At 39.5% G+C, this 15645-nt stretch overlaps 2 protein-coding genes across 12 annotated transcripts in view; both read left to right on the top strand.

The window, feature by feature from the left end:
• The window catches only part of LOC137135790 (uncharacterized), a 191457-nt gene that overhangs the window by 138511 nt on the left and 37301 nt on the right, over nucleotides 1-15645 (top strand). For 4 of the 11 annotated variants that reach the window (XM_067520366.1, XM_067520367.1, XM_067520368.1 and 1 more), the window contains one exon: nucleotides 14264-14830. In XM_067520366.1, the coding sequence (XP_067376467.1) occupies nucleotides 14264-14830 (567 nt within the window). Of the gene's footprint in view, nucleotides 1-10985; nucleotides 11405-12001; nucleotides 12056-12289; nucleotides 12341-14263; nucleotides 14831-15645 lie in introns of those variants that run through there. The other 7 variants (XM_067520369.1, XM_067520370.1, XM_067520374.1 and 4 more) reach the window with 5 other exon arrangements.
• Nucleotides 804-2511, top strand: LOC137136771 (sialidase-3-like). Its single transcript, XM_067522458.1, has 2 exons — nucleotides 804-1076; nucleotides 1174-2511. Exons 1-2 carry the CDS (start codon nucleotides 858-860, stop codon nucleotides 2107-2109), a joined length of 1155 nt encoding a protein of 384 aa, XP_067378559.1. The 5' UTR covers nucleotides 804-857; the 3' UTR covers nucleotides 2110-2511.

Below are 15645 nucleotides of genomic sequence, written 5' to 3'. Positions count from 1 at the left end.
GCTTGTCTAATCAGCATCGTCTCAGATCCCAATTCCCAGTTTAAAGCCTAATTTTGCTCAGCATCTCCATTAATTTGTCCTCAAGTTTCCACCCACAGTCTAAAGCTCAGTGAGAGAGATAACATCAGGATCTAGAGAGAGGGCTATGCCTCCTCTGCTCCCAGGACCCTGTGGGCCATTAATGTGGTCTGGATTGAGTAGGCCCATAACTCCCTTTCATCCTAGGCCACAGGGTTGATCCGCTTCCAGACTGTCTATGGTTACCAGCACCCGCTATTTGACATACAAGAAACTGAAGCCAAGAACCTATACGAACATGTCACAACCTCAGAACAGAGCAGGTCTACCACCCCTCCTTTGGGCCACCATCTCACCCCTTGATGCCCCACTCTTCTTCACTGCTTTTCTCCAGTAAACCATCATTTGTTGTTTGTGTGAGCAGTAAAAGCAGTAACCAAAGGTTTTAAATGTGCAAAGGCTTCTGAAACAGTTAATTTAGAGAAACATACAGAAATGATGGTTTACAGTACTTATTCACCTTTATTATAATTTGCAATGTACATGTAACTACTAGCACACATCCAAATTCCAAGGCAGAGAGCATCTGTAAGTCCAGCTGTTATCACAAACAGATGGCTTTTCAGGTGGCAGGATATCAGGAAGTTTCTCAGGAACTGTAAAGAGGTTTATCTCCAAACATTAGATCATTTTTGCTTTGTGCATTAACTCCTCCTCCCTCACAACCAGTCTGGCTCTATAAAAACCCCAGGAGGCAACATTTAAGCATCGTTGATGAGGAACCTGTCTGTTCTCCCTTCTTATCAACTGCTTGATCATTTGAAACACAGACAGCAACTATGTCCAACAAACCTTCATCTGATTCTGAACTGGAAAAGAGAGTTGTCTTCATTCCCATAGACAAGCATGTCTACAGGATTCCTGCTCTTGTCTACGACAGAGATGAAAAAATCCTTTTGGCCTTTGCAGAGAAGCGAAGAACAAAAGATGATGCCCACACATTGGCTCTGGTCATGAAGAGAGGAACAGTGAACGAGGATAAAACGGTGACATTTGAGGTAATGATCCTATGCAAATGTTTAATTACTATGTTACTCGTAAATGTATTATTTTCATTTTCATCCATGCAATTTTTAATTATTTCATCTTTTCTAGGAGCCAGAAATAGAACTGCTGAAAAAGGCCGATCATGGAGACCGTCCTATGAACCCCTGTCCAGTGTTTGAGAAAAGCAGCAAAACCCTTTTCCTGTTTTTCATCTTTGTTGAAGGTGACGTCTCAGAGCACAGGCAGATAAGACACTACGACAACAAGGCTCGTCTCTGCTACATCAAGTCCACTGATGCAGGGAAAAGCTGGAGTGAAGTGATTCATCTGTCTGAAAATCAGGAAGAAATCCAGAAACAAATGAAGACCTGGGCCACATTTGCTGTTGGACCCGGACATGGTCTTCAAGCACACGATGGTACGTTGATTGTTCCAGTTCATGGTTATTCTTGCTGTGACTCGTGGTGTTACAGTAAATGTTGTAGCCCCACTCAGTATGCACTCAGTCTGTATAGTGAGGATCAGGGAAACACATGGAAGTTTGGTAGAAAGCTTCAGACAAACTCAGGTGAATGTGAGATGGCAGAGTTTTTTGATGATGGAGACAAAAGTGTTATCTACTGCAACGCTCGTACTGCAGGAGGTTATCGAGTTGAAGCTGTCAGTCAGGATGGTGGAAATGAGTTTAAGCCCCTTTCTGCTAAAAAACTGGTGGAAACATGCACAGGTTGTCAGGGAAGTGTGGTTTCCTTTCCACCTCCAGATGAAGGTCAGGACCAAAAGCCAAAGTGGCTGCTCTACAGTCACCCAACTGATACGTGCAGGAAAGATTTAGGAGTTTATCTGAATGAATCCCCACATGATTCAACTACATGGAGCAAACCCTGGATCATCAACCGTGGACCCAGTGGTTACTCAGACCTGGTCTACATGGATGATGGCTGGTTTGCTTGTTTGATGGAGTGTGGAGAGAAGAGTGAAATAGAGCAGATAGCTGTGAAGGTTTTCAGCTACAACGACATTAAGAAACATATTAAAGAGTAAATCTACATCATCTTCACTGGATGTGATGTTTTTGTTTGTGTTATCGTCCTCATGATACTTTAAAGTAAAATAATGTGCGGTTTAATACTAATGATTCATCATTTATAGTTCTATCCATTATAATTAATAACCAAGTACAAATACATTTAATCTACAGATGTTTATAATCAAATTTGAACATTTACTGTACTAACATCTGATATGTACTTTAACAGCATTTACACTCAATAATTTTACTGTAATCACTGTAAAAACTCATTTAGAAATTGACTGTATTCATGGTTATGAGAAACCATGTTGACTGTCAGTAGTTTTCTTGTAGAATTATCTCAATGTGATTTGTATAATAATCAAGTGTTTATTAATAAAAGTGGAGATTTTTCATCTCTGATTTAAAGCCCAGATGTGTCACTTTGGTTTTTACTCCTTTTTTTCTGTTTGTATGTTTGAATGCTGCTACGATGACACAGAGTAAATAATGAAAGAGATTTTCCACCTGAACTTTTCCAATATTAACAAAGAATTCTGCCACCAACACAGGCAGCAGGAAAAAACCTACAACAATAAGCTGAATGAAGTTTGTGTGAAGTGAAGCTGTTCTGACCTGCACTGACAAGTGGAGCTTCATCTTTTTAAACATCAAATCATCATGAAGCAAAAATAAAACTCAACTCAAATGAACAGTTACTGTGTTTCACTGTGTTTCACTGTGTTCCAGTCTGTTTCCCCAAACAGTCCAAAAGTCCCACTGAACTGTACTAAACTGTACTTGAGTGCAATTCTGAGGTATTTGGACTTTACTGCAGTATTTGTGTGTATTTTGGAGAATGCATTTCTTTACTTTTACTACACAAAAGAGATTGTTCAGTTTATCTGCTGCAGCTCTTTCCATCAGTGTTGCTGACAAGCTGTTTGCACTTCTGTCGCATATAAGACCCACAATGATCTGTGCCGTGTGAATACGTGGACGTCCCCCCCAGTTAGAAGAAATCAGAGGAAATGTGAGTGAAAACAGAGAAGAACAACAGTTCCTGCTGACTGAGCTTTCTCAGGAATTGAACAGTGGTGACTAACGACAGAGTCGTGTTATTAGGAAGACAGAGCTTGTGAGGGACGGACATGAGGGACAGGGTCAGACCTTTCCTGGTACATGTGCAGGACATCCAACTTTATCATCACCAAAATTCCTAGTTGTCTCATGTTTTGTCTCCTGTCCCCATCAGGTTCATATTTGTATCTAAAGTTTTGACATTAATATGAAGACACAACGTGAGCACACAGTGCGTCACAGTGTCCCACAGTCAAAATGACCTGCAGCACAGGACCTCACCCCCCTTTAACCTGGAGCTTTCCATCACCTGGGTTCTAGTGTCTCATGTTTTGTCCTCTTTTCCTCAGCTCAGAAATGGGATTATTGCCCCTCACTTGTGAGGAAAATCTCAGAATTCAGGTCTTTAGAATGTCTGAAACGACGTCCTCCCGCAAGTCTCTGCCAGTAACATGAGGTCTTTCTTTAGCTATTTTGCTTTTGCCAGATGTGATTTCCTCCTTGGACAAATTGAGCTTTTGCTTCCACACCCAGAACTGTTTTCTGCTGGATCAGAAAATTCTTCTTCTAACTTTGGAGATGGCTCCTTGAGCTCCATCAGTATTTTTCCATCTAAATGCTGCTGTCAAAGCCTCCTTTTACTGAAATCACCAATATTCCCCCACAGAGACAAGCTAATGGACGGTGTCGCACAGACACTGAATGTTGTCCACAGCTTTGTCAAACCCTAGAGTTATGAGAAGCTGCTGTTGTCATCTGAGGAGGAACAAAGTTTTGTAGTAATAAAACACAGCTGGATGAAGCAGAGTTCATCTTCACTTGTCGACGAGGACACACACTGACACACTTTGACTATTTGACTGATGAATTATTGTGTGTGTGTGATGGAGAAGTGCTCAAACTGTGAATCCCACTCATTAAATGTAGAGGGACACAAATGTGCCCAAAGTACTAAATCCTGCTCACTGAAGACATTTCTCAGTACAGAGTACAGCAAGTCCACACTTTCAAACTTGGGAGTTCAGACTTGAAATCTGGAGTCAAGTACGGGACAAGTATTTACAATGGAGACAGCAGCAGCTTAGCTCAGCAGTGATTAAACACGACGGTACAGTAGTTGATGTACAAGTGTTAGAAAACTGGACTTGTTCAGAAAAGACAAAGAATAAACTTGTGGGCTGTATGTTTCAGGTCAATCTGTGCTTCCTGCTCAGCAATAAAGTGCAGCAAAGTTTTACAGCATGAAGTCACTTGTGTGATTTATTGTACAGTCTTTGCTGATTCTGTTGTTCTTGTCTTCACTGTGTCCTGCAAGTCTCTGCCAGTAACATGAGGTCTTTCCTTAGCTATTTGGTTTCTCCACATGGACATATGAAGTTTTTTCTTCAGCACCCAGGAATGTTTTCTGCTGGGATAGTAAATTCTTCTCTGAAGCTTTGAGACATTGGTAAAGGCAGGTTCACATCAGTCAGTGTCTTTCTACAGTTATTCAGCAAACAGAACTCATCACTGATTTATTAGATTAGTGTGTGATCTGCAGAGTTTAGGAGAAGACAGGTGCTCACGAGTTATAGATTCGGTTTATTTGTTCTATGATTTTCTACTGTAAGTTGTGCAATAATACAACATGTGGATATAAACACTGACTCATTTTTAATATTTGATGGAGGTTGACTTTGACATATTGATTAAAGAAATGTTTGATTAAGTTTAATCATTAAGGAAATATGGACTGTGACTGTGTCATTATTACAGTTGATTCTATGGAAGTTCAAATGAATATGTGTTATGTTGGATTTCATTGTAATGTGTTGTCCTCTTCAACCCAGTGCACGAGGAAGAACCAAGGAGGCTGTGCAGACACGGATAGATGAAGAAAAAGAACTACTCTTAAAATATAATTATGGGATCATAGCAATTAACAAATCTGTGGAGCATAAACAGTGTCTGGGGAGACATGAGCTAATGTTGTTAGAATTGAATAAAGTTTATTACATGTCAAAGGGTTTATAACTAGAGACATCAAATTCAGTCATAACTCTCATGAATCTTTAATGGTGTGTACTGTTTCTTTACCAGTGAACCACATTAATAAAGTGTTTTCACTGTTTTCTGCTCCATTCAGCAGTTGGGTCTCGAACATTATACAAAGAGGTGAAGTCTGACTTAGAGCTTCTCTACTATTAATTTATCTGCATTTCTGTGAATATTTGTTTCCTTGAAACAAAAACATTTTAAGGTGGTTTTATGTAAATTTTATATTTTATAATGATGTGTCTGTCAGGGTTCACCAACTTAACTTCCCCCTTCAAGACTTTTATTTTGCAGCCACTTCCTGTTCCTGGTCCCATCATGTTTTTCTCCACTTAACTAATCACCGGTCATTAGTTTCACCTACTCTCACCTCTCTGTTTATACACCTTCTCAGTTTCCTCACCAAGCTGCCAGATCATCTGCTTTCTCACCGCAGCTTTCCAGCGTTTATCTAAATCAGCTTTGCTGTCACGGTTTTGACCTTATGTGAGTAACACTCCTGATGAACCTAATGAATGACCAGGATTATGAGAACTGTTATCTGCCCACGAGGGATCAAGTTTTTCACAAGCCCCTGTAACCACATGATTATAAGGTGAAGATTTACCACCTCATGTCTACGTTTTGATCCTGCCATGTTACGTTTTTACCAAGTTATGTGATTATCTACTACTACGCTAATACGGAACTCAGACAAGAATCCATCATATGTTCAAGTTACCTGTATCAAGGACTTCACCTAAATATCCACAGTAAGAATTGTCATGTTAAGAACGATGTTTGTGTCATGTAAGACATTTCTGGAATCCAGAGCTATGAGACTGTTGCACTTTACCACTAAAGGGATTTTGGAGTTCTCTTCACTATCAGGGATTGGAGATTCACCACGGCTACGTTCCACACGCTCACTACCAGGCCTGCTTCTGTTATGGATCCACTACATCTTCCACAGTGGTTCCTCCTCCCACCATTTCCCTACCCTATCTTCAAGTTACTCAACCTCACCGCATCTCTAGTGTATCTACTCTGCCAGGACCAGACTCCACTCTTCCCTACAAGAACCTTGCTTCTGCTCTAGACTCCGCTCGTCTCCCCACTGACTCTAGCAAGTCTTTGTTTTCATGTTCAGACACCATGTCCCACAAGTCCCTGTCAAGATGCTCATCTTCGTGTCCTCTCATAGACTGGAGTTCAGCAACATCTAGCGAGTCAGAGGACTTGCTACATCTCCATCCTGTTTTAACTATTATATTTTATAATAAACCTTATTTAAACTGAGTAGACTTGTCAATTGGGTCCAACCCCAAAACTAGTACCTTACAGTGTCCATTTTACAAGAGCACACTTCCAAAATGTCCTTAATTATTTCATTACTATTGAAATGTTGGTCAGATTACACTTACTACTAATTGTACTTCTAATAAAAACTTTAGAGATCAGCTTTAGTTCAGTGTCTTAACTGTAACATTTTGTGTACTTTAATTTAAAATGTGGAGAGAATTGTATTATTTGTTTTTGGCTGTGAAAACGTGGCCAAGCTTCTCATATCGTGACGAGAAAAGGTGGTGGCTGTGCTGGGACTCTTCTAGGTGAGTGATGGCTTGTTTGGAAGCAAATTCATGGTAGCTGAAGGTTAATGGCAGACACCATTAAGCTAGAGCAACAGTTTTGATTTTCCCCTGGTCTACAAGAAACCATGTAACTGTCTCACCGGAATGCTGCTATATGTGAATATGATTTGAGCATTATTCTGTGTATGCACATGCCATGATTGGTGAAAGGATCAATGCACTCATATCAGTTCTTTGGCTGTAGCTGGTCCTTGGTGCCATGTTGCTGCCATTGTGAGGCTTCAGATGAGTTCTTATCTTGGTTCTTTTGGTAAGAGAACTACATTTTTTCTGGATTTATTTTTTAAATTATTTATTTGTTTCTCTCGTGGAAATTAATTATACGGAAAAGAAATGCACAGTTTAATTTTAAGATGCATCAATGATTCTTTCTGACTGCTATGCAGGTCAGGTTTTTTTGATGTATGATTTTTGTGAGGACTTCATTTAAAGATGGATCTCTAGTGATGAACACTGAGGTGGACAGCATTTGACTTGCCTTGGATGGACAGTGAACTGAGGAAATCCTGCTTGAGCGGTAGGATAAAATCTGAATATACCTGCTCTTCAGCTGCAAGGAGCAAGGAACTCTGGGAATAAACCCTCACATTCATTGGTGTGAGCTTATACCGGCAGGAGCAGAATAAAACCTCGGGACATGTATTTTATTGTGTCTGCTTAATGTGTGTGTGTGTTGCTAAAGTGAAGTTAATTGCAAAAGTGTGGGTCGTGCCATGGAGGGAATTGCTATTGTAACTTATTTGCACTGCTCCAAATCTACCAAAGCGTGTTCATCCTCTCTGATAGTTTGTCTGCCTGTCTGTTATCCATCCTTCCAGATTCCTTCCCCAACTACTCAGTATAGTAAGTTCCCTACTATTTACTAACTCTGGATTGTTGTTTAAACCTTGGAATATTTGACTACTGGGTTTTAGGCGTGTTTGTCTGCCTGCCTCTCATCCCTGGTAAGCCATCATCCTTCTCTTCTCTACTAATCTGCTCATCTACATTTAACCTTCCTCTGGCTTCCCCCATTTCATCTGGCTCGCTACCACTCACTTGTTCCTCCAACTGCACCATATGTGCTTCTCCTGCTCTCTCCGGCTACAACTAAGCCCCTTTTTGACCATCTGCATTTTGCCCCTCTGAAGAAATCTATTATAATCAGCAGAATCTTTTGTTCTCACTGCTCAGACTCCCCTCCTCACTCAGTTTAATGCAACCTGCAATCAGACTCCCCAGCCATTCTCCATCACCATTGTTCTATTTCTATTATGAATAAACTTTCTTAACCTTTCCCTTGTGTCTGTGCTTCTGAGTCCTAATGCTTAAACCTATTACACTAACTAATGAACTGTTTTAATATCATAGCCTAACAAATAATACATTTTCCCTTTTTATATTAGTTTGTTCTGTTCTGTTGCTAATGCAACCACAAGGGGGCAGAGGCCAGTGTCTTCTTGTGACAGTCGAAAGTCTGGATAAATGCAGAGGGTTGTATCAGGACGGGCATCTGACGTAAAACACATGCCAAATTAAAAATGCGAATCATGACAATGACTTCCATACCAGATCGGTCAGGGCCCGGGTTAACAATGACCTACAGGGTACCAGTGGAAATTGGACTACTGTTGGTCGAATGAGGAGAGGAGGAAGGTGTGTTTGTAGGCAGAGAGAAGAAGATAACCAAGACTGTAGGACTAACAGTAGGGACTTTGAGTGTTGGGACTTTGACAGTGAAGGCTAGTGAGCTGATTGACAGGATGCAGAGAAGGAAGGTGGACATACTGTGTGTCCAGGAGACCAGGTGGAAAGGTAACAAGGCTAGAAGCTTAGGAGCAGGGTTCAAGTTGTTCTACCATGGGTCAGATAGGAAGAGAAATGGAGTAGGAGTTATACTGAAAGAGGAGTTTGTGAGGAACGTTCTAGAGGTGATTAGAGTATCAGACAGTAGTGATGGGCGATACCAGTGATTTCAGATTCGATCTGATACCAAGTAATACCTTGGCTAGTATCGCGATATCGATCCGATCCGATATCCAGAGTGTTCTGTCATCTGATTACGATGAAACACAATCACGTGAGCCCTTACAGGGAATAATTAAAAACATTAAAACGACAACAAAATCATTGTTCAACCTATTGGCATTTTTAACATTTTCATTATTTCAAATAAAACGTTCTGACTTATCTCCATGACAACAGCATGACACTTTCTTTATCAGGTGAACAGTTTATGTCACTTGATATCCATGACTCGCCCTCATCTACACGTATGTCTTATATACCCATCTGTATTTCCTTCCCTTTGTTTAAAACCAATTATGGATTAGACACACTTTGCCTAGTTCTAAAACTCTGTCGAAACAGAACGTTCACAGCGAAATAGTCCGTGAATACAAATGATACATTTCGGTCCGAAATGCTGCCTGTGTTTGGAGGCGGAGCCACCAGCCGGCCGAGCAAGTGTCGAAGAAGTTTAGTTCAAGATTGTGGATCATGGGGCGGATCGGCGGAAGGAAAAGTAGTTCCTATGCGGTGCATCACAAATAATATACAAATTGATGTAGAAGGAGCAGAAAACATTCGGATATGACTGCAGAGAAAATATTAATAAATAAACAGAAAATTATCGATCTTTTAACTTGAGGATCGATATTTAAAAATTGGCGGTCAAAATCGAAATATCGATTTTTTGGTATTGATCCGCCAGGTTGATGAGTCTGAAGATGGAAATTGAAGGTGTGATGTTCAATGTTCTTAGTGGTTTTGCGCCACAGGTAGGATGTGAGTTAGAAAAGAAGGAGAAATTCTGGAGTGAGTTAGATGAAGTGATGCAGAGCATAATGTTTGTGAAGGGAACAGAGGTGATGAGACTGTTATGGGCAGGTTTGGTCTTCAGGACAGAAACACAGAAGGTCAGATGGTGGTTGACTTTGCAAAGAGGATGGAAATGGCTGTAGTGAACACTTTCTTCCAGAAGAGGCAGGAACATATGGTGACGTATAAGAGCGGAGGTAGAAGCACTCAGGTGGACGACACCTTGTGTAGACGTTGTAATCTGAAATAGATCAGTGACTGTAAAGTATTGGTACGGGAGAGTGTAGCCAGACAACACAGGATGGTGATGTGTAAAATGATGCTGGTGGTGAGGAAGATGAAGAGGAAAGGAGCATATAAGGACTTGTATGTTAGGTTGGACACTAAAGAGGGAGGTGGACTTGTACAGGTTGGCCAGACAAAGAGGTAGAGATTGAAAGATGTGCAGCAGGTTAGTGTGATTAAAGATAAAGATGGAAATGTATTGACAGGTGCCAGGAGTGTGATGGGAAGATGGAATGAGAACTTTGAAGATTTGATGAACGAGGAAAATGAAAGGGAACGAAGAGTAGAAGAGGTGACTGGTGTGGAGCAGGAAGTAGCAAAGATTAGTAAGAGTGAAGTGAGGAGGACGTTGAAGAGGATGAAGAGTGGAAAGGCAGTTGGTCCTGATGACAAACCTGTGGAGGTATGGAAGTGTCTAGGAGAGGTGGCAGTAGAGTTTCTGACTAGTTTGTTTAACAAGATCTTGTGGCAACTACAGAGGAATAAAGCTGATGAGTCACACAATGAAGTTGTGGGAAAGAGTAGTGGAAGCTCGGCTAAGGACAGAGGTGAACATTTGTGAGCAGCAATATGGTTTCATGCCTAGAAAGAGAGCAACAGATGCAGTATTTGCTTTGAGGATGCTGATGGAGAAGTACAGAGAAGAGAACTGCCAGGCAGGAGGTCTAGAGGAAGAGCAAAGAGGAGATTTATGGATGTAGTGAGAGAGGACATGAAGTTAGTTGGTGTGAGAGAAGAGGATGCAGAGGACAGAGTTAGATGGAGCCCAAAGGAAAAGAAGAAGACTATTTTTACCATTTTATTTCATGTATATTTGTTGAAACTGTTTCGGTACATTTTGTTTAATTTAAAACTCAATGTGATATAGAGACCATGTAATCAGAATGTTGGAAATATGTTCATACAAGTTTATGTCTGAGTGAAGCCATTTGAGCCATTTGGTAGATGTTAGTTCCTAAGACTTGAGAGTATGGAAGTCGCGACGTCATATCACATGACCAACCAGCGACTACTCCGCGCACGTTACGTCCGTACTCCCAAGTCTTAGGAACTAACGTCTCTGCTTTGCTGGTGTGTGGCGTCATTGCAATGTCCGAGTTGATCATTGGACATGTACCGTTAGAAATTGCAGAGAGCTTCACCAAATCAAGGACCAGTGGAGAATAAAAAACTACAAGTCATTTTAGTTTCACAGAACGAATGAAAATACACAAAGAGTTAAAACATGTATTAAAAGACTTTATCGTTTCGGAATCTGTAACTTGATCCACCACGTTTTCTCTGACTTGCACTTTCGTCCAGGACTAATGGCGCAGACACAATCTCAGCTGTTTCCCTCATAGAAACATGAAATAAACGGAGGGACCTCGGTGTCTCTGTCTTCAGGTCGGTGTTCGGGTTCATTTGGTGACATCGTACAGCCAAACTTCACCAACTCAGCTGAAAGTTACGGAGGAAACGCGGAACATTTCAGGAGCAAAGAAACAGCTGCTCACATGTAGGAAAACTATAAATAAACTTAAACTGGTTAAACAGAAATGAAAACGGTAAAAAGTCGCAGGTTGTTTCGGTTCCACACTCATAAAGTGTTTTATTTCAGATCGGTGTTAAAATCAGCGGTGATTAGTTTTTTAGAGGACATGTTAGAGACAGAGGACATGTGGTCTAACGTTACTGTAACCAGGCAAATAACAGAAAATTCCCTAAAAGATTTATGATCATTTATATTAAATATAAAATTATTGTAACTTAATGTGATAAAAATCCTAATTTTACATAAAATTTAGCAATGTTCCTATAACATATCTGTAAAAACCAGGTAAAAATAACTTATAATAATGTATTTGATGTCATAAATGTCAGACTTTTTTAAAATAAAATTTTTGTAATTCTAAAACTACATTATCACTGTTTCACATAATATTTCTATAAAGTGTTAAATATCTGCTGTCCAAATAAAAAAGTCCAATTTAAGATATTCAATAACTCAAATGAAATCTATCAAACTAACAAAGTTAAATAATTTCTACGTTTTACCTGAGTCTGTGTATGAATGATAGATGAACAACATTTTTTACTTTTCCTTTTCCCCCAGCTGAACTAGTCTGTGGTGCTTCCAGCAGTGACATCATGGCGTCTGCAGCATCAAGTGAGTTCAGTCCTCGTACTTTTAATCAGGTCTGTAAATGAAAATGAGCCAAAATGTCAGAAAAATTGGAACCCAGAACAAAGCAGAGGCTTTTCAGCTTTCAAACACCATCCAGGACCTCTGACTGAAATGTCACTGGTCTTAATATTCTCATGTCCCAAGCAGGCAGATAAAAATGAATATTAAATAAAAGAATGGATGACTGTGTATATTTCTGTTTGCTTATTGTTACAGATGATGAACCTCTACAACGCAGCAGCAGTTATGAAATCCTGCCACCTCACAGTGAGTAAAAATAACTAAGTCAATAACTAAGTTTGAATTAGTTTATAACTTTTATTTAATAGAGACCTGATGTTTTATTACATTATAAATAATGTTGTAGGACTGGGCTTTACTGCATTAACTTTGATGTACATTCTATGATAATGTCAAACACATTTTATAATTGTCTATTTCTGAAAACATCCATGGAAGGTGGGTGGACTTCAGAAAGGATTCATTCCTGAGAAAAACCCAAAACCCAGAGCAAAGAAAGAACAAAACACACTCACAGATTCAGATCAATCGCTGCAACGACAAAAGTGAAAGTGACTCAAACGATCATTTCAATGTTTTCATCAACCACTGTCTTCCCTCATCAGGATTTTTACAGCTGGACAGTCTTTAGAAAGACTATGTCCAACTTATTTATTATGCTTCATGTATTTTTCTGCTCTGGATTTGTGGATCAAATCTTTGTATGTGTGTTTACTTGGCTATAAAACAGATTCTGACAAAAGTATAAAAACATTAAATTATCATTCCAGTGAAAATAAGTGATAGTGATGTACTTTATTTGTCTCCTTAGTGAAATTTGTTGTGGGCTCATCAACATAACAGACAGTACAGATGGTGAAAATAACAATGCAACATCATAAGAAACAGGCAGCAGCATTAACAGACAGAGCAGTTACAAACCCACAGCTGACTGACTTCAGTAACTTTGGAGCTTATCTAGGCAAGTTGACATTGTGTTGTGTTTTGGAGGAATTTACAATAACAGACTAAACAGCATTTAGGGAAAAATTCCACTACAGCAGTTGCTTATCTGAAAATGCTGTGAACAAATTTAAAGAAATTATTTTTTCATCATTTGCTTCACCATATGTTAATACAATGGAAAGTAGTCTCCTCAATGTTTCTCCTGCACAAGTAGATTATCTTGTTGATAATTCTGCAGCCTCACTACGTACAATACTCGATAGTGTTGCCCCTCTGAAAAAGAAGGCAGTAAACCAGAAGAGCTGATCTCCATGGTATAGTTCACAAACACGCAACTTAAAACAGGAAACACGAAAGTTAGAAAGGAAGTGGCGTTTCAGAAATTTAGAAGAATCTCATTTAGCCTGGAAAAATAGTTTAAAAATGTACAAAAAAGCTCTCAGTGATGCCAGAACAACATATTATTCCTCATTAATAGAAGAAAACAAGAACAACCCCCGGTTTCTGTTCAGCACTGTAGCCAGGCTGACTAAGAGCCATAGTTCTGTTGAGCCTAGTTTTCCCTTAACTCTGAGCAGCACTGACTTCATGACTTTCTTTATAAATAAAATTGTAGCTATTAGAGAACGAATTCACCAGATCCTTCTAAATCTTCCTAAAGTTCCTGTTGCTTGTTAATATTTAAACAGAAACCCTGCACATACTGTAGGAATGTTGTTTAGCATTCAGTTTGTGCTTCACTTTAACAAACCTGCACCTGTCTCATATAAGGACCATGACACACCAAGCTGGTGAACTAGTACTGACAAACACCAACTGTTGTGTTGGTCCATGTACTGTAAGATTTGTCTGCTGCTAGAACACACAGCAAAGACAGAGGCAACCAGCACAAAGCTGCTATGATGTGTGTTTGTATGAGAGAGAGAAAGTGTGAGACCTGTGACTGTGGATATATCAAATGTGAACAAAGCAGCCTCAGCTTGTTGTCACATCACTGTGGCACAGATATTAACAGATGTTAATATGTATATCATACATGAAGATCTATCTGTAATATTTGGGGGGAGGATCTGGTGAATTCTTCAATTCAATTCATCTTCATTTTTATTCATAAAGAAAGTCATGAAGTCATTGGGACAAAAGTTAATTGATAGTAAACTGTACAGAAATTTTATTATACTATTTATGCCATTTCAATTACTATTTAAATAATTATCATTACAGTGTCTGAGCTGAGGGTTGTTCTGCTGGGGAACAGCTGGTCTGAGAGGAGCTCAGTGGGGAACTTCATACTGGGAGAAGCTAAGTTCAACACTGATGAAGAACCACACGACTGTGTGAGAGTCAGAGGAGGGTTAAAGGAGAAAGAAATCCTTCTCATCAACACCCCAGATTTGCTGCATCCTGACATGTCCCTACACGGCCTGACAGAACATGTAGAAAACATTAAACATCTCTCTGCTCCTGGACCTCATGTGTTTCTGCTGGTTCTACAGCCTGAAGACTTCACTGAGGAAAAAACTAAGAAGCTTCAGTCAATTCTTGAAAACTTTAGTGATCGATCATTTGATCATTCAACAGTCCTGATATCAACACCCAGAGAGGAGAGTTCAGGATCCACTGATCCACCATTAGGAGACATAGTCAGAAAATGTAGACACAGGTTGTTTTGGCACAAGAACCTTGAACATCAACACTTGTTATCGGTCATAGACAAAATACTGAAGGAGAACAATGGAGATCATGTGAGCTGTGAAGTCTTTGAAGATGCAGCTTCTGTTTCACCTGCTGGTAAGTACAGAAACAGTTTTTGGAAAGTGATGAGAGCAATTTAATCATTATCAACACTGAATATTTAGTTCTAATCCAAGTGTCATTGTGTAGAAAAGCTGCAGTGAGAGTGATTTGTATATGATTTGTAGTTGAACTTTCTGGTTCACTGAGGAGCAGAGAAAACCACTGAAATTCTACCAGAGTGTGTTTCATCAAGAGGCTGTTAAATGTTCAGTAGTACTGCACCAGCACCACTACCACCCACCCGGGGAAGGCTTTGATTTATCCTTTTTCCAGATAAACTATAGGAGATTTCATTATCCTTTTTAAAAAGGTTTTTCAGTTTAAACCAATTTTTGGACGGAATACAGGGATACATTTTTAAAAATAATTGAAATTATTTAAAAACTGTATTATTTCAGGAGCTGCTTCAGCAAACTGACCAGCTAAAATATGTTGTAGTGTGTGTCTTTGTCCTCTTGGACCAAATGGTCTGCTGCTGATACTGAAATCAGAAGGTTTCACTGAGGAACAGAGACAAACAAAATCCTCTGAAATTCCTCCAGAGTATCTTTTGTCAAGAGGCTGTTAAATATTCAGTGGTCATCGTCACAAAGGACGAAGACTTTAATAGTAAGACTTTAGATGATAATGTAAATTGATATCATGAGTAGTAAAGAAAGAGACTCAACAATTTGTAAATGGTCAAATAAATGTCAAAGCACCAGTTTAAACAGATCTGTCTGTAGCTAACAGTGTGGTTCAAATTGACCTGAAGGATGATTTTTTAACAACCTGAGGCAATGAAAGTCTTCTCTGATCACTGCCATTGA

This window comes from Channa argus, chromosome 11 (assembly GCF_033026475.1).
Source record: "Channa argus isolate prfri chromosome 11, Channa argus male v1.0, whole genome shotgun sequence".
In the NCBI taxonomy this organism is placed as follows: Eukaryota; Metazoa; Chordata; class Actinopteri; order Anabantiformes; family Channidae; genus Channa; species Channa argus.
Note: the sequence above shows the minus strand (reverse complement) of the source record. Positions and strands in the feature narration are given on the sequence as shown.